Here is a 19,947-nt window from a genome sequence, read left to right on the forward strand (position 1 = left end):
CTTTCCCTGCAAGAAAACTGCATTTAACCATTCCCTCCATGGCGACATATTAATCAAGTTCAACTTTTCCCTTCTGGCAACAATAGCGGAATCATATTAAAAGCTTTAAACTCGTTTTTAGAACCCTGAAATGATGTCTCATTACCAGTTAAATGAAATGGTAAAGTAATGATGCTTAACAATAATTTAACCGGTCAAATTTTCGAGTACAAAATCCTTATCCCTTTAAGTTTATTATGGAGGGATTCCCCGACTGTCTAATGAGGAGTCCACATATCGGTGCTTGTGCTTTTTACTTTTAGTGTGAGCTCTTGGGAACCATGCATGGTTTATCCAATTAGCTTGACCGATATTGCTTTGTTCCTGAACTGTTTACCAGCCGACCCCCTGCGATGGGGGAGATCACCATGCGTGAATCACCATTATGTGTGCAAAGGATGAGAACATTCGGCACTTAAGGGGTGGCAGGGCAGGAGGTAAATTAAGAAATACTCTTAAGCATCACAGTTTATTCCAAGTCATGCACAATGTGTGTCATCAAAAAGCTATGTAGATCAACATACTGATACAATCGCTTTCAAAACACGCAGCCTCCTTTGTGGTTTGGCTAGTAAACTTCTCCCCTTAGCTTTACTGTTGCATCAGCTTATGTGGCTTTACATTTTTCGTCTTATTCTGTGACCAACACATTTCCCTAAAGTGAAATACTTCCAGAGATTACAACATAATGCTCTCTGTTGATTTCCTTCCTGATAAGAAAAACCATACCCAGAATGAAAGCATGGGACAGCTCAAAGTTGGGGTTTATATTGACATTATTTCTCGGCAGAATGAAGAATTCTGTTTATTTGCTGGGAGGTTCAGCAGTACAACAACAATTCATTTAGGAATGCTTCATCCCGTTTGTCTAATATTCTAGTTAAAGGAAAGACACTAAAAATATGCTTTCAAATCGTTCAGTTAATAACCGAGCCGAGTGCCTGTTTATCAGCAGCACAGCGCTAAGCCATAGGGCTGAGATCGATACATGTGGCCTGGGGGCCCTGTCATAATGAGTAGGGGTCTAGGGTCAAAGTATGTTAGAGTGCAAGGCTGCTGGTGTAGGCAAGCCCTGCGAGAGGGAAAGTGAGGAATTACTGCTGTTGTATAGTGAAAGTTCAAAGACTTAAAGCTAAAAAAAGTAACGCACTTTTACTGATACAGACATGAAGACACTTTAGACCCTGTAAATCGTTCAGTGGAAGAAAAACAGAGAAGTAAAATGTCTGTTACTTTTTTGCAAAGGACTCCCTATGACCTACTTGCTCCGGTACATCCGACTGCTTTTTGTAGGCCTCAGAGTGCTCGCACAAAAGTTGTTTATCGGTGATATCATGACAGTGTGTGAGCTCAGTGTGCACTGTAAAAAAAAAAACGGTTGACAGAACACAGATTTTCTAGGCAACGTGATGCATTTGGTTTTTTGAGTTTTCTTAACTTAAATTCACTGTGGTTGAGTGTACAAACATTTTTAAGTTCTGCCAACTCAAGTTTTTGGAGTGTTGCATAGAAATTTTGAGTTCTACAAACAAAGGCTTTTGAGTTTCACATGTTAATATTGAGTTCTACCAACACAGTTTTTTGAGTTTCACCTTTAAGCTCTGAGTTCTACCAACTCAGTTTTTTGAGTTTCACCTTTAAGCTCCGAGTTCTACCAACTCAGTTTTTTGAGTTTCACCTTTAAGCTCTGAGTTCTACCAACTCAGTTTTTTGAGTTTCACCTTTAAGCTCCGAGTTCTACCAACTCAGTTTTTTGAGTTTCACCTTTAAGCTCTGAGTTCTACCAACACAGTTTTATGAGTTTTACATATAGATTCCAGGAGTTCTACCAACTCAGTTTTTTTAGTTCTACCAATCCCCCTCACCACTCCCCATCATTCAACACACAACAAATTAATTGAATACAATTTGTTTTTATTTTTCCAACATCAATGGGCTACTGGTGTGTGTGTGTGTGTGTGTGTGTGTGTGTGTGTGTGTGTGTGTGTGTGTGTGTGTGTGTGTGTGAAAGAGCTGGTGTAGGCTTGTTCATGGAGGAGTGATGACAGAGCTGGGCGTGCGTGCGTTCGTGTGTATGTGTGTGTGAGTGTAAATCATACACAGGCTTCACAGCAAAAGCTTCTCTTTCAAGGATCGCGTGCGCTGCGAGCATCTTGAACCAAGCTCGGAAAAGATAGTCTGGATGGCCTCAAAGGTGTACCTCATCTTCTCTGGATAGCTTATGTCCATTGCATACATTAGGCCAAACAGGTAGGCGAAGGCAGCAGCGAGGTCAGGTAGGTCGTGTTTTATAACTGCCCCTTCCAAGATGACATTGATTTCAGTCACTGGTGGGGATTCGGTGCCATCATCATCGTCATAGACAGTCAGTATGGCAACTGCCACTCCTCCAACCACCTCTTCCTCAGGGTCTGTGTTCTGTGGGAAAAAACAGACACAGCAAATGTTTTAGTGATACCAACACCCCATTACAATTGCGGTCAACACATAAGCTAATTTAGTTGTTTACAGTCACATTTAGGACAAGACTACCAGTCAATATGTATCCAGCTTCTGGGGAGATATGAAAGAGGCACTGCAAATCTATTAATCACACCGAAATGCTCTGGACTGACTTACCATGCACTTCAGAAAGAACTCTGATGCATCCTCTCTAACAAAAATGGGAAGGCCTCTCAATGCTGTCGTCCTTCTATGGCGCGCAATGTCTGCCGTCTGTGAACACGTGCATACAACCATGGACAGACACACACACAGACAGACACACACTGTAATGCAGCAAGATAACTCTCAAATTAAGAATCTCTGTTTATAAACATCGAATGTCATGTGATTTTGATTATTTAAGGTTATTTTTCTTTTTTACATACAGTTTAGTTTGAGGAACATTACCCACCTCTTCATTAAGTGAATTCAGTAACTTTTCCAAATCTTGACCAAAAGCTGTCTTCCTGGCTTGGTAAAGTTTTATCAGGCGGGACGTATACTTGTCAAGAGATGCATTCCAAGTTTCATGGAGGTTTTTGCTGGTGACTCTATAAAATTCTTTAGATATCTGGACACAAAAAAAAAAACAGTTTATAATTATAATATCCATACCAGGACTTAATGTGGTATAGTCATGCCAGTCTAAAGCTGCCAATGCATTACAAGACTTTCATCTCATCATTTGAATGAAAAGACTACATTTTCAAATGATAGTGTATCAGAAGATTAACCATATAGCCTAGTACACAGGAATGAGTGTTTCAGTACACAAATACACATGGGAAAACCATACACACAAAACATAAAGGAAAACATTACCTCCTCAGGAAAAAACAGTGCAGGCCATCTTTCTTGCACTGTTGACACCATAAATTATTCAAGTGCAGATTATGTTTAGATATTCATTTTCCATAAATGACTGAACAGTCCAATTAAAAGTAAACCAGTACATTCAAAACCACAGCAGAGAAAAAATATATCAGTCAATATATAAGTCTATATATTAGTACTGAATGCCCTGTATGTAGGTTACCCCACAACCTAGCCCTTGCCTATCCTCGTGCTACTGCTCCCTCCACAACCAATGTTAGCGCTACTGTCGCTATCACTAGCTACTACTGCTTGATTGTTAAGCAGACATCACATGGTTCTTTCTGCAACACACGCGGTCCTTATGCAACATGTGTATGGAGTACATTCAATTAAGTTGAATATTTTAGCAATTTTAAGTTTAGATATTTATTTTCCATGAATTACTGAACAGTCAAATTAAAAGTAAACCAGTAAATTCAAAACCACAGCAGCATTCATTAATGCGAGAGAAAAAATATATCAGTCAATATATAAGTCTATGGGTGCGTTCGTAAATTGCCACTCCGAGCACACTCTGAAACGTTTTAACCGATATATACAGTCTATGGATTTGACAGTATCATGAGACTGGTGAAATACTGTCTTTCTGGGAAGTGTTTCGAACGGTTAAAAAGTTTCAGAATGTGCTCGGAGTGACAATTTACGAATGCCCTGTATGTAGGTTACCCCACAAACTAGCCTCGCCTAGCCTCGCGCTACTTCTCCCTCTACTTCAGTTAAGACACAAGGGCACAAACTCTAACTCTCCCTCTACAACCAATGTTAGCGCTACTGTCGCTATCGCTAGCTACTACTGCTTGATTGTTAAGCAGACAGTTCTTTCTGCAACACACGCGGTCCTTATACAACATGTGTATAGAGTACATACAATTAAGTTGAATATTTTAGCAATTTGCTGCTACTGACTGTGCATAGAACATCACGTTCAAAAATTAGCATTAAGTTAGCAAACTAAAATCAGCTAATAACTTTGCTAATTTGGTTGAAATATAGGGCTGAACGATTATGGAAAATAATCTAATTGCGATTTTTCGCGCCAATATTGCGATTGCGATGCGATATGCGATTATTTTTTAAGGACTTTGTCTTCTGTATTATTGACAAGCAAAACATCATATAGTATGGCCAATACTATATTACATTAATTTTAAACTGTTCTTTCCTGGAAGACATACCTCTGTTATGATGACATGAGTTTGCATGAATGATGACTGACAACTAATTCAATCAAAACAGTATATTTGAACATACACAATAGTATATTTTGAGTAGTAACACCTCTGAGCATAGTATAGTAACATCTGAGCATAAAGTGCTGACAAGGAACCCTGGTGTAAACATTAAAATGAAAGTCAGTACAATGTGCAGAAATATATATATATATATATAAAAAAACAATCTGTGGCTTTACCACACTCGACTTTCGACATCTGTGAACTGCTAGAAAGTCATTAAATTAAAAAATAATATTAAATAAATAAAACTAGTCAGTAACATTACACATAAAGTGCAAACATAATATAGCAATTGTATACACACACAAACACACCTTTAAATTAAAACTGGCTGAACATCTTGATTATCTGCAGTAACAGTAACACAGCACAAACTAAAGTGCACAATGAGTATGGCTCTGCCAGCCATAATCATCATAGCTCAAGGTTTTTTGCTAGGAAGACCAGCATATCAACTTTTGCTGGCTTTAAGGATGAGCGAGTGCAAGTCACTATATTCCCTCCAGTGCTGAACAAACGCTCTGAGGGGGCACTTGTGGCTGGCACACATAGATATTTGCGGGCCATCTTGCACAGTCGTGGAAAGTGAATGTTGTGCACCTTCCACCAGGCTAAGGGATCATCCTCTCCGTCAATGACAGGGCTCAACAGGTAACTATTCAACTCTGCCTCCACGACATCTTCAAGTGGCAGAGGCAAAGCTGAAGAGGCCACACTGGTTTTAAAAAGACTACCAAGAGACTTCTTTGCCTTTCCCCCAGAGGCCTGTGCACTTGGAGAATTTTGAGCGGTTTCAGTGCGAGACCTCTTCTCCTGCCAGATGGGAAAAGGACCAGGACCTTGGTTTTAACTGATCTAGTCAGATCAGTGTCCTCAGCATCTTCAGCCAAGACTGATGTTGCCAGAAGATGGAGAACTGGCTTGAGGTAGGAGATGCTCACATACTCCTCTCCAGAAAGAGCATCAGTAAATTCGGAGAGAGGATGCAGTGCCTTATGAATGGACTTCAACACGGCAGCATCCTGCCAGGTTGGGATGAGGGGGCGTGCATGTCGGTCACCTGACAATACCTTTGATATGGCTGTCATCTGTTCCAGCACTCTGGCAATCATTTTCTCTTTGGACCCCCATCTTGTAGGGCACTCAGTAATGAGAGAGTGCTCAGGAAGCTTAAGCTCCTTCTGTGCCTCAGTGAGCGCTGCCTTTTTCTTCCAACTGTGGGAGAAGTGCCCCACCAACTTCCTGCACTGCCCTATTGCTCTGGATACTCTATCATCTTTGATTGCATTTTCTGGAGGAAAAAAAAATTAAGTAAAAAAGTAAAATTAGTGTAACTCAAACAATTGCAGTTGTGTGATACAAGGTTTCACCATTTCTCTCTCTCTCTCAAATTTGCTTTATTAGCATGACTATGGGAACAGTGTTGCCAAAGCTATTGTTACATACATCATGACATACAAGAACATCAGACCATAAGACAAAAACAAAAAAGAAAATACATAAGGAGAGGTGGGTACATCAGCGTTGGGTTGACATAACATAACTAGAATTAACAGCATTAAAGAACAAGGGAAATAATAGTGTGGTGTGTGTTTGTGGGAGAGAGTGATACACAGGCGCGTGCATGCACACACACGCACACGCACACACACACACACACACACACACACACACACACACACACACACACACACACACACACACACACACACACACACACACACACACTCTCTCTCTCTCTCAGCAGAAACTTACCAATAGCAAGATGTAATCTGTGTCCGAAACACTGGAGTCTGGTCCATTCGTTCAGCTGTGCTGCTTTCACCATATTTGACGCGTTGTCCGTCGTTATGCAGACAAGGTTGTCTTCAGTGAGATCCCAGCACGCAAGCCCCTCTCTCAGGCCAGCAGCAATGTTTTCGCCTGTGTGGTCTTCGGGGAAGTAGGCCGTTTGAAGGCTGCGAGCTTCGAGGTGGAGGTCTTCAGAGATATAATGGACCGTAAGGCTTTGATAAGGCTCCGCTGTACGGCTTGACCACATGTCTGTTGTAGCCGCAAAAAACTCCACAGCCTTCAAGTCCGCTGCTACTTTCTGCCTACACTGCATATGTAGCTCCGGAAGGGCAGTCTGACTAAAATACGTGCGGGAGGGCATTTTGTACCTCTTATCCAGCGTAGTTACCAAATTATTGAACCCAAGCTTGGTCACCGTATTGACGGCCATCATGTCTTTCGCGATGCATTGGGTTACTGCTTTGGTAATTTCCGTGTGCCGCTTTGAACTGCGTTCATATGGCGTAACACCTTCAAACAGTTCGGTCAGTGATCCTTGCCGATTAACTTTACTAGGATTATTCTGCACACTGCTTGATTTTGTAGCCATACATCTATCATACACTGTTTTGTGCTGCGTTTTTAGGTGCTGGTACAAATTGGTAGTGTTGCCCCGTGATGTACCAACTCTGACCAGGCAGGTTTTACACAGTACCTGACACTGTGCAACATCTTCTTTCTTAAAACCGAAATAGTCCCACACGACTGATGTGTATTTCCTCTTTGAAACTAGCCCCGCAGGGTCTGGTTCTGTTGAGCCTGAGGCCATTGCGTAGGTTACAGCTAGCTTTGCTTGCGAGTTCTCTCCGGTAGACTGTTTCAAAACTTTGCTCCCTGTGTCACGTGACCAGAGTGCAGCCTCTGTGGTTAGACAATCTCGTTTTACTCCCGCATATCACGTGAACAGAGTATAATCGCAGCCTTTCTTTATAATGTTGATGTATTTTTATACGTGTGTACCCCTTGTACGTTTGTATGTTGATATGTACTGTATGATTTTTTAAATGATATAAAAAAAAAAAATTTAATTTTTTTTTTTAATTTAATTTTTTTTTTAAATCGCAGACTTTCGCGATTAGAACATCGCACTTGGTCATATCGCGATATTATCGCAAATGCGATATATCGTTCAGCCCTATTGAAATACATTAAATATACGACGCTGGTTAGTTCAGCGACCAAATCTATCTTCAATTATTTGCCTTACGCATTCTATTAAGTCATATTTTAGAGAAATAACAATAATTACCTGATATGAATCTCACGTCTGGCAATCCTCTCAACTTCGAGGGAAAATGGTAGAACGGTCGACTCGTGGAGACCTGTGTATGTCCATGGAGACAGGAAGGAAACCCCGTAGTAGGCGTGTCCATGAACATACAGTTGAGGAAACTTAATTTTTTGTGTTAGAATCTTTCTAATCTTGTTAGAAAGTTGAGGGAAACAAAAAATCTTGTTTTGGTGAATCAAATTTCCTTGTTGACCAAATTCTGAGAATATTGAGTTGGGCAAACATTAATTTATTTGTTAGATGACAAAATTGTATTTCTGAATTAGCTTACAATAAAATTGTGTGTAAGTACAACAACTGTAATTTCCTTTTTTTACAGTGTGTGTGTTGAGGGAGAAGGAGGGGTCCAGCTGAAGCAGGAATGCAGGGGTACATCGATATGAGGTCATGAGAATTATGGGATGTTTGCACAGAGGGAAGGGCGAGATGTGAATGAGAGATACAGCAAACGGGTAATAGCCATGAAGAGAAAACATCAGCTTAGAACAGCTGCTGGGACCAAACTATAAAACACAAGCGGTGTTTGAATACACAATGGATTTCAGTATTAGTGTACATTTGGGGTCAAAGCCAAACCATCAGCACTCAGCACACAAAAACAACCAACACGCCATTAACTTGGGCTACATGATAAGAAAATATAACGTGACCAAATTATTTGTGTGTACTAATTACTTCCTTTTTGGTTGCCTTCAATATCTTATAAATTGCTCATTGAAATTACAAATAATGTCAGGTATTCTTCTATTGAACAAATTAATCTTTTAACTGAACACAAAAGACATTGATGGGAAAACGTGTAGGAAAAGCCACTTTAAAATATAAGCTCAAAATTCAGGATTTTTGGACATTGCGATAGTAATTTAAAAAAAAGGTTCCAGCTCTATTATTTACCTATATTGAGCTTGAGTAGGCAGCATGGTGGGCAGCGTAGTGGGTTGCTAAGGGTGTGGTCACCAACATGCTGCAGCCAGGATGAGGAAAATGAACTCACAGTGAACTGAATGTGATCTGGGCTGCTGGTGTCAAACAATACAACCTATTGTGCCGCTGTGGCTGTAGAGCCTCATCATCAGCATAATGCCCTTTAGACCTCCCCTTCCCTCAGCCCTCAGCCCTCCACCCTCGGGCCCGAGCAAAGCCTTACCACATCTGACCTGCTCCCATCAGAGCAGCAGTAATCCAGCTACAGCCGTGCTTTCAAAGTAGCCAAGTTACACTGCGAACGCTTAGCAAACATTTATGAAGGCATTACAATCAGTTAAGTGGTTACAATGGTCAGCCCACATGTATTTCACCCATGAGAGGAGGAAAGAATCAGGGGAAGATTTGACATAACTAGCCTACAGGAAAGGGTAGCCTTCTTTAGACCAGGTCAGCAAACTTCCTCTTGAATATATAATAGTTCTCCAGACAAGGTTTCTATTTTTCCATCTTGATATGTTGCCATTTTTAAAACCTTCTTTAGCTCAGGATTTCCGTTTAGCTGAAAGGAAAATTAAACTTGAAACTAACATCCATAATACAAGAACTGTGCTGTCCTTTAGCATGTCAGCCACACACGGAAAACAGTTACTGACACAGAAACAGATGAGCTTCTGTAATGTGAACACCACATTGAGACACTGAATAGAGCCAATCAGAGGACAGAAGCCTAACTGTGCCCAACACTAAGATGCAACAGACAGTATTGGACATTTTGGTCAACATCACAAGTGAATTTAAAAGTGCAGATGGTTTTGATTCAAAATTGGTGGATAGAAGTCAGGGAATGCCTATCTTGGCTATATTCAGCATCAAATTGGTGTCAATAGCCAACTTAATTAGGAAGAATTGAAATTCCCATACTGATGATATTGCAACTAAAAAAAACCAATGATATACGGCCTTATCTTCCAAGAGACGTGCCATAGAAATAATTATCTATCTGTTTAAATTTTGATGCCTTTATTAAAGCCCAGATGTTTGAGGGTTGCTCAACATCTTAAGTGTTTTTTTCTGGCTTCTCTTTGTGAATGGAGTAGGTGGCAGCTTTGTACTGTAGGAATAAGTTCTGAGATCTTAGAGATTTGTGCTGCTGTTTTAAAATTACTCATCTTAGAAATCTCTTGTTCTTTGGCCCTGCTTTTTTTTGGTTGAAAGTCAAATAAAATCCATTTAGTTGCATTTGTATTCTCGTTGCTAAAAAGAGCAGACCTGTTTCTTGCTAGAGCTAGGTCTAAATTAGTTCATTAGCATGTCTTTATGGTTGACATGCTAAAATACTGGCGTAGCAAAGACAAAGCAAGAGAAAAGCGAGACACTGAATATATAGCGCAGAATGCATCACAAGCGTTGCATAATTGAATATTGATCTGTTATCGTGGATACGCGAGGGGCATTATCGTGACCAGCCACTATCGTGCTGAACAGTTATCTTCATATCCCACACGCCTACTTCACTGGTAAACGGAGGTATAGATCATTTTCTCTTTGATTCCTCTAAATGCTCGGTAGCTTAAACAATCCATAATACGCAGTGTTGGTAACTGCTTTATAAATGCTATACTGTCCTTGCGGGTCAACATAAAGCACACAGTCAGTAGAGCCAACATGAGGTTATGATCATGCGTTACAAGACTTAATATAGCCTTATTCATTTGAGAAATTATATGGTAGTTTCCTGTTAGACTACATTGTTTGAAGCGCCGCACATAACACGAGAGAGGATAATATCTCTCTCCAAAGTCTCCAGTTCCTCAACTGCTCCTTGGTGCATTATTGTGGATTCTGTCTGCCTACATGGCCCCAGGGCAGCACTGAGAAAAAGCCTACTTTGTGCACATAACTGTCTCCTTACATCATGGTTAGGCTTATGGGAAGTACTCCTATGCCTTCCCTGGAGAGTCTGCCTCTGGTTGTGTGTGTCAGCTGTTACATCTGTTTGTGAGTGAACATTTGTGCTCATGTACATTTAGGGAAACCACTCGGTTGTCTGGGATTTTCCAGTGAACCTGCAGACTGCAAAACATGTCAAACAAGCAGAAAGCGCCCCAGATCTCTCAGTGTACTGTACAGAGCAGCAACACCCCCCCCCCACCCACCATCCATTCCATTCCATTCTTGTCTCCCCTCTAACCTTTATCAGGAAGTGTGACGCAGTTGGGCCTGCATTGGGGCTGTTTGATATCGTCTTCCTGCAGGGGCAAACAAATGGCACACCATGGGAGGGGTGCAGAGCTCCCCTGCCTCCTCATATCGGCAAAAATGGAAGCTTTAAGGGGAACTCCGCTGACTCTGGAGATAAATATCTGTTTACAGTAGTTGGGGGTAAAACAAATGTATAAACCTGCCAGTCCAGAGGAAGTTGATGATAAATTGCCTCCAATTATAACTTATCCTTATATTGATCCTTATTTAAAAAGCTATTGACAGCCCACTTATGTAAGCATTAATGCTGTAGTCTTTAAAATCTTCAAAAAGGGAGGCCAACAGATGTCTGACTGTTGTTAATAGACACAATATTTCCAAAACACAGCTACATCTACATCAAATCTCATCCCAGGATCCACCTGTTGAGTCTATGATAACTCAGTCACAGGCACAACAAACATCAAAACATAACTCTAGAGAAATGTAATGAATACTGTGTTAGTGTGACAGCTTATTCCTTCCTTTTGTTTCTGGATTAGCAAGAAAGTTTCTGTGGACAAAGAGGAAAATAATGGTTTCCAGGGTTGTCAAAACAGAAGCCACTGAAAGCAGTCTCTCCCGAAGTCAAAGATCCAAAGGAGACCTTTAACTCAGTCCATTTCCATATTTCCTTCTAGGATTTCCTTCCTCACATTGACCATTTATTAAACCCCTTGAGAAACAGCACCGTTTCTTAGCCTCTTCGCTTGTGATTGCAACCCTGCAGTGTTTTAAGACAAAAACAACACCACCAGTTATTTTGGGCTGTGGCAGAATCAGCTGGCTTCATGATGTGAGCAGATTAACATTGTCCAGCTCTAGCCTCATCGGTTGCTGGATTGATCAATGATGTTTGTGACAAACTGATCACTGGAACATGCAAACTAATGAGGCATGGTCAAATGTATCTGTATTAGTTTGGCAGAGATTTTCCAACTCTGGTTGTTTTCCATATGAAGGTTTCTGATACAGAGCCAGTGAGAAGGCACGTTTAACTGTCTAGCCTGGTGACATTAAGGCACCACAGCTAGAATTAATCCTGGTTGAAGTTGGAAACTAAGCCAGTATAAAGCTTTTATTAGAAGTCAGATAACATGCTGCACTTAAACAGCATAATTACACACAGACAGTGGCTCATTTTACTACAGACACATGCTAAAGTTCAAGACTTCCTCAAGGTAATTAAAGAGCGAAAAGTCAGTGGAGACATTGTCCATGTGTACTAGTCAAAGATAAGTGTTATCAGGCTACACCTAATGATTTAAAAAAGACTTGTTAGCCAGTGGATTATTGCTTAATCAAACAATTGTTTGGCAATTCTGCTTGAAAAGCAATTAGTTCCTTTTCAAAATAACTGCAATTAGTTTTCTCTGTCAAATTATAGAATAAGTGATTGATTAATCAAGATATAAGATGTCACATTTCAAACTGGACCATTGGTCAAGATGTTTTTTTCCGAAATCAAGCTAACAAACCGAAATTAAACAGATATCAGAATACATAATCAGTATACAGTACAAACAGTATGCCCTGATGTTTATAAAAGGTCAAATATGGGTAAAATTCTTAATGAAAGGGAAGTTGGCAATCAAGAACTGTTAGGTGTTAAGTCAGCATTATATGACAGACAGAGACACAAACACAATAAGAGGAACATTGGTTGTAAACTGGAAATCTGCAGCCACCTATCATTGCAAACAGCACTTTTTAATGTGCACTTTCTTAGTAAACCAATTCAAGCATTTGTCACAGTTCTGCATGTTCATGCACCTGTCTCTCACTTAGCTTTTCTAAGTATATCAATGCTAACTTGCCTCATGTTTCACCGCTTTGCTTCACAACCGACGGACATTAGGGTTACTAAAGAGAGTTACTAATTACTGGCAAACAAAACTGCGTGGTTACCAAATAAACAGGTGAGGCCCAAACACCTGCAGGATGTGTGTTTCTAAACACCACACTTGCATGTCAAGTCAGCTGATACAAGACACTTGCACAGACTTAATGTCAGTGTGTCGAGCTCTGCTGGAACAATGGCTCACTAGGTTCAGTGGCATTTATGTTCATAATGCTTCTGTGCTTTGTGTCATAAACATTTCAAGATAAAAAAGGTAGCAATTTATTTCTGTCTCTTTAGGCTTAGGGACTCAGAAATGCAATGATCTAATAACAGATTGCCTACCTGCTTCTTAAGTTAAATTGTGTTAACTCAGCATACAACTATTACTAGTAAATGTAAAGCCAGGACCATCCTGCTTACTACTGTTTTCAATGAAGGAGAAAAGCCTCATGGTAGTTGGGAATGGTATGCGTTTTATGCGTTGTTTTTGTCATAAACACCATTATTGTGCCTGCATGCACCTTCCTTTACTCTCTGTACCTGCACGCACAACACTTTCAAGGCCAAAGCTCATGATAGACCCGCATTATGAGTACACAATACAACACAAGGTGATTTAACACTGCTGGAGCACTCTGCACGAGCCCTTTCCAAAACCAGAGAGTGCCCCATCATCCATTATTAACAATACACAAACTATCCATTTCCAATTCAATTGATGGGATGGTCATTCCTGAGGGTGGGGTCCCAGAGCCACCAAAGGACCTCAACAAGTCGCCTATGCAAATAGAGAATATTCCACCCATCTTCATATGCATTAGCAAGTAGCTCTGTTAATCCGTCTTGCTTTTTTGTATCTCTCCACTGAGGTTACTTTGCCATATAGTAATGTCATTGTTGTACAGTTATATTTCAGAGTATTCTCTTATGTCTTTAAATGTAAAACCTGGATCAGGACCCCAGAAGAATCTTAGGAACAAACATAGCCATTACTATTTTTTCTAATATTTCTCAGTTATTTTACCTCACCTATAAAATGTTGAATCTTAAGAGCAATATTTATTATATTAAAACTGCTCACAAGGCCATATGTTAGGGGTCAAAAGAAGGTATAGTTTCAATTCAATGGGTCACAAGCCCCCCCCCAAAACGTTAGGAACCACTGGTTTAAAGTATTTATGTGGAGAGTTAAGAGTCAGGAGACCACCAAAGATCTTGTCTACATTCAAAAGGTTGAAGGTCAGAATTTTAAATTACACCATGCTAGCAGGTTGCAGAACATCTCTTCCTCTTTAACTTACTTGTATGGAATCGTTCGCCATCGCTGTCCCTGTTGCTCTGTTGTCAGCCAGTTTGCCGTTTCACAGACAACCTGTGCACATGTGGGATTTGGACCTCGCGTGAGCGTATTGTCTCCACTCCGAGACAATAGAGCAAAATGAACCGGGTGTTCGTCCTGCTAAGTGTTATCTCAAACTTTATACAAACAGTGAGAATTGACACAAAGGCAAACAGTCAAGAGGTAATCCGCATTGTTGGCTTGCCTGGCCGCGCCTGAAATGGTCCTCCCTTTTGCTGTGTTTAACCAACGTTAGCTTTCACTTCACAAAAATAAAAAATGAAACCATCGCCTTCACGTTTAAAAAATGTTTCGCATAAAAGCATCCGGACAAAAACTGTTATAGCTCAACAGTCATTGTTCATCCTGCCATTCAACAGCTAGCAGGAGCCCCATAAAATCCATCCGCTGCTCCGTCATGTCCTGCTGAACCCAGGCGGAGACAAAGTCACATCCACAGGCAACAGGGAAATAAAAGAAAGCCTTTTCTTTCCTCTCCCCTTTTCCCGGTAACATCCGTGAACACGCCTCAGTCTCTTGTCCTTATCACATGCCACACAAAAAAGCCGCCTGTCAGTACTTCAAGAGCCCCTCGTACAGTCAAAACGACGGACAATAGAGATCTAATCTGTCCGTTAAAAATCCCGCTAGTTTAAGGGGAAAAAGCCCAAGCATGTATGAAAAAGCCTGTTTTCCGTCACGGTGCACCGGACGAGTGCAGACACCGTGTCATCACATTCAAACAGCGGGTAACTGACCGCAGAGAAGCACACACCACTTGTACGATAAACCCTGCAGCGCGTTACCGATGCTAGAGCAATGCCGCCAGGGCATTCATTGGTCCAGGGCTGGGCGACGGGAGCGCGCCCGGATGTGTCATGTGACCGTCGCGAGCCACCGTGGTCAACTGTAAACTTCTAATAAAACAAACTGTTGAACAACATATCATGTTAGGCACTCAACAAACTACACAACACAGTGCATTTATGGTAGTGAAGGACTTAGATCTTATGCTGTTAATACTTAATACTGTTTTACAAGTAGAAATCCTGTACCACGAAAGGTAAAACATATATTAGCACTAAAATGTACTGACAGTAGCCCAAGTAAAAGTAATCGTTATGCACATTGTCACATTTCACAAAATTATGTACATTTTGTTGTTAAACTATACATATTAATGTATCAATGTGTTATCTAATAGCATTATACACTTTTCATTGCTTTGAATAATATGAAGTAAATTGTTAATCACACATTGTCATTGCTTTAGAAATGTTGTATTAAATATATATATATTAATATAATATATTGCAAACCAATACCTGTATGGCACTATTCCTGCAATAATAAAACATGTATGTGTTAAAAAAATGTTTTAAAACTTGTTGGCCTTGTCTTTGGATCACTTTAAGTTAACTAAATTAATCATGACATGACATGAAGGTCTGTAAAAGAAGGGAAACCATCCCAAAGTTGTTGAAATATATATATATACTTTTAATATGGTTAGGTAATGTTATGGTCGTGATAGTGGGTGTCATTTGTATATAGCATAGAGAAGTTGAACTGGAAATATTTGCATACGTGGTTTGCATAATGAAAATGAGCCCGTAGAAAGGCATGTCAGACCAAGGAATAGGGAGAAACCCCAATGTTCCAGGATACAAACTATACATCCTTTTTATATACATGACATGTCTACTATCAGAAAATGAGTCACTTACAGTCAGCACTGAGTATGATTGACTTACTTTGAGTAGAAAAGAAAGTTACAAATGCATCCACACAACTTGATTCTTTGGATGTCGATAAGGTAGTCATTATTTATCATAGTGACCACATGTTCTGGTAACAAAACTCTTCAAAACAAGCAGATGAACTGTCTTTACAGCAAAAAGCGTATTATATTTTCTAATTCAAAAGGTAAATGATGCAAAATATAGTTATTTTAAAGTAATGAGCTATATGTTATACATGTTCACTTGATATTCAACAACAGAGTAATAAAAATCCTACATTATATGACATTAGCATGATTTCTTTGATAGGTAACTGAAGGACGACCAATACATTTTGATAACTTTTGAGATGTTTCACTTTGCAGTCATAACTTGGTTTGAGAGAAAAATGTTTATTTACAAGTTTAAAAAAAGATTATTTGCAGCAAAACCCCATATTTCACAGAAAGTAATATAGTTGTTGACTATTCAATTTATCTAGCTGAACAAATTAGTTTTCGTAATTTGTTAAAATGTTTGTATTGAACTGTTGTCCCCTAACAAAAGCAAACATTTGAAAAAAAGATATTTAGCTTTTGTTGTTATTGTTGTTGCAACACATTGACATTTGCCCTTTCACACCAGGATGCATTGACAATGGAAATAAGGTAACTTGTACTGTCCCTTCCCAATCTGTACCCAAAACCCGATCTGTTCTGCACATATTTGCAAATATTGATTTACGGCGTTGTTAAGAAAGTTTTAAAACATGTTATTGAACAACTGTTTGGGAATCTGTTCTATGTGGTCTATAGTCTTTTCTATGTTTCCCTTAATTTTCCTGTAAGGACACATGAGTCCGGGTTCTTATGTTAAGTAAAGGATCTGATTACTCCTTCCAACGCTGAATAATTAGAGTATACCTTCATATATATTTAATTATTCTTAGTTAAATGACTTTAACAAGCACTTAACTAGCTTTCCTTTGTTAATAAAAGACAAATAAGCTCCATATTTGAGACATTATTTACTAAAACATGAGAGAAAGCATTTATTTTAATATGGACCAATTTATGTCTTCTATTTTATAATTTATCAAAGCAAATACAATATTATTTTACGTCAATCCCAGAAAAGCGCCGTAAATTACTTCGACATACTTCACGGGAAGTAGCTAGGTATTCGCAGAAGCGAAGAAACGATCGGGTTTGGATCGGGTACATGACTGTTAGCTAACTAGCTACGTAGCTAAAGTTAATAGTTAAATTGTTTTTGAAGAGTTTATCGCCGGCCACTAGAGGGCAGTGTCACTGCTGTCGCTGCCCGGTTATGCCGTGCTCTGACCCGGTAGTGCCGAGCGGCCATTTTAGTTCAAACATTGTTCATTCACTCCGCCTCGAGTTGAGACGTTCGTCCACTCATTCATGTAAGACTGTTTCCACTATTATATTATACTATATATATATTATACTGTTATACTACTATACTCTGTTTCGTGGTATATATTTGTGTTGATTAAATTGCATGGATGTAATACTTTGTCAGCTTATCTTGCTGCATTACTCTGTTTCAGGGTGTCGTCATCCTTGTCAATAAATTACCGAAACTGACATTGAGGAGTGTGTTTCTTCATGACGACACCATGGTCGTTGTTGGATGCCCTGTCCCCGGCTGTGAGTTCGAATCCGATGACTTGTCTGAAGCACTCGTCATTGCTATATTGACGATTCATGGATGTAGCCACCAGCACGCAGCGCCTGTCATGGCCGCGCCAGCCCAGGCCGCGCCAGCCCAGGCCGCGCCAGCCCAGGCCCCAGCCCAGGCCCCAGCCCCTCATGGCCCGAGACTCGATCGGCCCAAAGTTGATGGGCGTGTCAATAGAGGAATGGAACGTGTTCATCCGCCGTTGGAACGTATTCCGTGCCGGCTCAGGCACCACAGGCCCCCTTCCAGCTGTTTCAGTGCGCTGGGCCTGTACATGGAGACAGCCTGTTGAAGCCGTCCCCGACGCCCCTTCCGGACCCTTGCCAGACCCTTGCCAGACCTGATCACCATCATGCGTTCCCTAGCTGTCATCCCAGTTGCTACATGCGTCCTGCGCACCGAACTACTTCAGTTACGCCAGGAACGCGACGAGGCATTCCGCGCATTCGCTGCCAGAGTGCGGGGTAAAGCAGAGACATGCGCATATAATGCGGTATGCGAGTGTGGTAAGGACGTGGACTATACTGACCACATTATCCGCGATGTGCTGCTCAATGGCATCTATGACTCGGACATACGCCGCGAGACGCTGGGGACAACTGACGTCCTGGTCATGCCAGTTAACGACGTGATTGCACTCGTCGAGAACAAAGAGATGGCCCGTAACGCTCTCCCGTCGTCCTCCCTATCAGCCATGTCGTCATTCCGGCGCCTGAAGACGACTCCACGGACGAGCCCCGCCCCGAGCCCTGCGGACGGGGCTAAACGTGCCTCGTGCCCGGAATGTAAGAGCGTCTTTAACGTCTTCACGGAGGGGCCTCGTGGGTGGAATCCTAAGCCTCACCAGGTGTGCATCGGCTGCTACAGGGCCCGCCGACGACAGAGGCGTCAACAGCCGTCATCCGACAGTCAACAGGCCGCCATGGGGTCGGAGCTGGTATCCCAGGCCTCGTCGGTGCAAGCTGGAGCCTGCCCTGGCCGACGTCGCGGGAGCCTTCGCCGACGCCGCGCCCTTACGTCGCACTGCTGTGTCGACAGGCCTGCACCTATCAGACTCGAGCACCACATCTTCTCCAAGGGCGAATGGAGGCGAGCCAGGCTGAGAGACCACCCCCGGGCATTAATCACCATCTCGATGGACATGCCAGTCGGGCTGAGGGATGGCACCAGCAACCGGGGCTCGGCCGACGGAGCTCGAATATCCGCCGTCGCGGACACTGGCGCGCAGTCGGACCTTTGGTCTCTGGAGGAGTTCCTGGCCTGCGGTTTCGCGCGGGACGACCTGCGACCCGTCAGCCTCAGCCTGTCGGCCGCCAACCGCTCCCCTGTAGCCATCGAGGGAGCGTTCTTCGCTAGGCTCTCGACGACCTGCAGCGGGGGGCGTACTACATCCTGCCGTTCCATGGTATACGTAAGCAGCTCAGTCCGGGCCATGTACCCCTCCTACGAGTCGTTGCTCAACCTCGGCCTCTTGCCCATTAACTTCCCGTCGGACGACGTTGCAGGGGGGCCCAAGGACAGGCGTAGCCCTGACACGGCTGACATGCCAGTACAGCCCCTGTCCATCAATGCGACGAGGTCAACCAACGGCGGCTGCGTGGGGCCAATTGACCCCCGGGACGCCCAGTGCTCATGTCCTCAGCGCACTGTCCCCCCGGCGCGCCCCGCAGTACTGCCGTTCCCTTGTACGCCAGAGAACAATAACCGGATGAAAGGTTGGCTACTCGGGAGATATGCCTCGTCGACATTCAATACTTGCCCCCATCGGGCACTACCATGCATGGAGGGGCCACCTATCGAGATGCACGTGGACCCCGCAGCTACGCCTAAGGCATGCCACACCGCGGCTACGGTGCCTCTACACTGGCAGCGGAGGGTTCACGATGACCTCCTGCGGGACGAAGCCCTTGGGGTCATTGAACGCGTGCCATACGGCGAGCCGGTGGCGTGCTGCAGTTGCGTAACACGCCTGACCCCGACTGCGACCTCTCGCCAGCACAGATCATCTTTGGCCGCCCCCTTCGTGGCTCGCTTTCCTTCGTGAACCACCTCGAGAAGTTCTCGAACCCGCATATCCGCCTGCTATGGCGCGAGGATTCGAGACCGCCCCGCCCATTGGCACTCGGCGAAAGGGTATTCCTCCAGAAACAGCAAGGCCCGAGCCCCCACAAATGGGACAGGTCAGGGATCGTGGTGGAGTCGCCGGGCCACGACCAGTATCGGGTCAGGGTTGACGGTTCGGGACGTCTGACACTGCGCAACCGGCGGTTCCTCCGTGCCTACACGCCGGCCACACCCTGCGCCCGTGAGCAGTTGGCTGCGCCGTCGCCGCCACCCGCTGCCCTGGGTCATCAGCCCCCACCTATCCACCCGGGCTGGGCGACGCCCCAGGGGATTGCTCAGCAGCCGGCTGT

The 19,947-nt window shown here is 42.7% G+C and overlaps 3 protein-coding genes across 5 annotated transcripts in view; all 3 read right to left on the bottom strand.

The window, feature by feature from the left end:
• The window catches only part of pkn1a (protein kinase N1a), a 50,042-nt gene extending 35,156 nt beyond the window's left edge, over positions 1 to 14,886 (bottom strand). The window contains exon 1 of the mRNA XM_063883446.1: positions 14,071 to 14,886. Coding sequence (XP_063739516.1) covers positions 14,071 to 14,091 — 21 coding nt within the window. The 5' untranslated portion in view covers positions 14,092 to 14,886. The remainder of the gene's footprint in view (positions 1 to 14,070) is intronic.
• On the bottom strand, positions 1,937 to 8,095 carry LOC134864470 (uncharacterized). 3 transcript variants are annotated; one of them, XR_010165840.1, is made up of 4 exons: positions 7,717 to 8,095; positions 2,936 to 3,094; positions 2,659 to 2,807; positions 1,937 to 2,457 (listed from the first exon to the last, which is right to left on the bottom strand). XR_010165840.1 is itself a non-coding variant. In XM_063883450.1 (4 exons), exons 1-4 carry the CDS (start codon positions 3,394 to 3,396, stop codon positions 2,146 to 2,148), a joined length of 618 nt encoding a protein of 205 aa, XP_063739520.1. In that variant the 5' UTR covers positions 3,397 to 3,965; the 3' UTR covers positions 1,937 to 2,145. The 3 variants fall into 3 exon arrangements, 1 of the variants encoding a protein (XP_063739520.1); XR_010165839.1 differs by having other exon boundaries at positions 2,659 to 2,754; positions 7,717 to 8,093; XM_063883450.1 differs by lacking the exon at positions 7,717 to 8,095 and adding an exon at positions 3,346 to 3,965 and having other exon boundaries at positions 2,659 to 2,754.
• On the bottom strand, positions 4,622 to 7,492 carry LOC134864469 (E3 SUMO-protein ligase ZBED1-like). Its single transcript, XM_063883448.1, has 2 exons — positions 6,390 to 7,492; positions 4,622 to 5,925 (listed from the first exon to the last, which is right to left on the bottom strand). The coding sequence occupies exons 1-2, from the start codon at positions 7,234 to 7,236 to the stop codon at positions 5,294 to 5,296; spliced, it is 1,479 nt and encodes a 492-aa protein (XP_063739518.1). The 5' UTR covers positions 7,237 to 7,492; the 3' UTR covers positions 4,622 to 5,293.
• Positions 14,887 to 19,947: the final 5,061 nt, after the last annotated feature.

The sequence above is a fragment of the Eleginops maclovinus genome, chromosome 5, assembly GCF_036324505.1.
Source record: "Eleginops maclovinus isolate JMC-PN-2008 ecotype Puerto Natales chromosome 5, JC_Emac_rtc_rv5, whole genome shotgun sequence".
NCBI lineage: Eukaryota > Metazoa > Chordata > Actinopteri > Perciformes > Eleginopidae > Eleginops > Eleginops maclovinus.

Bases quoted from the DNA above. Each gene is read 5' to 3' on its own strand.
- LOC134864469 (XM_063883448.1), bottom strand. From the start codon at position 7,236: ATGGCCTCAGGCTCAACAGAACCAGACCCTGCGGGGCTAGTTTCAAAG. The intron at 5,926-6,389 runs GTAAGTTTCTGC...TTTTTCCTCCAG, and splicing joins CAGATTACATCTTGCTATTG to AAAATGCAATCAAAGATGAT.
- LOC134864470 (XM_063883450.1), bottom strand. From the start codon at position 3,396: ATGGTGTCAACAGTGCAAGAAAGATGGCCTGCACTGTTTTTTCCTGAG. The intron at 3,095-3,345 runs GTAATGTTTTCC...TTTTGTGTCCAG, and splicing joins CACTGTTTTTTCCTGAGGAG to ATATCTAAAGAATTTTATAG. The intron at 2,755-2,935 runs GTGGGTAATGTT...ACGTGTTCACAG, and splicing joins TGAATTCACTTAATGAAGAG to ACGGCAGACATTGCGCGCCA.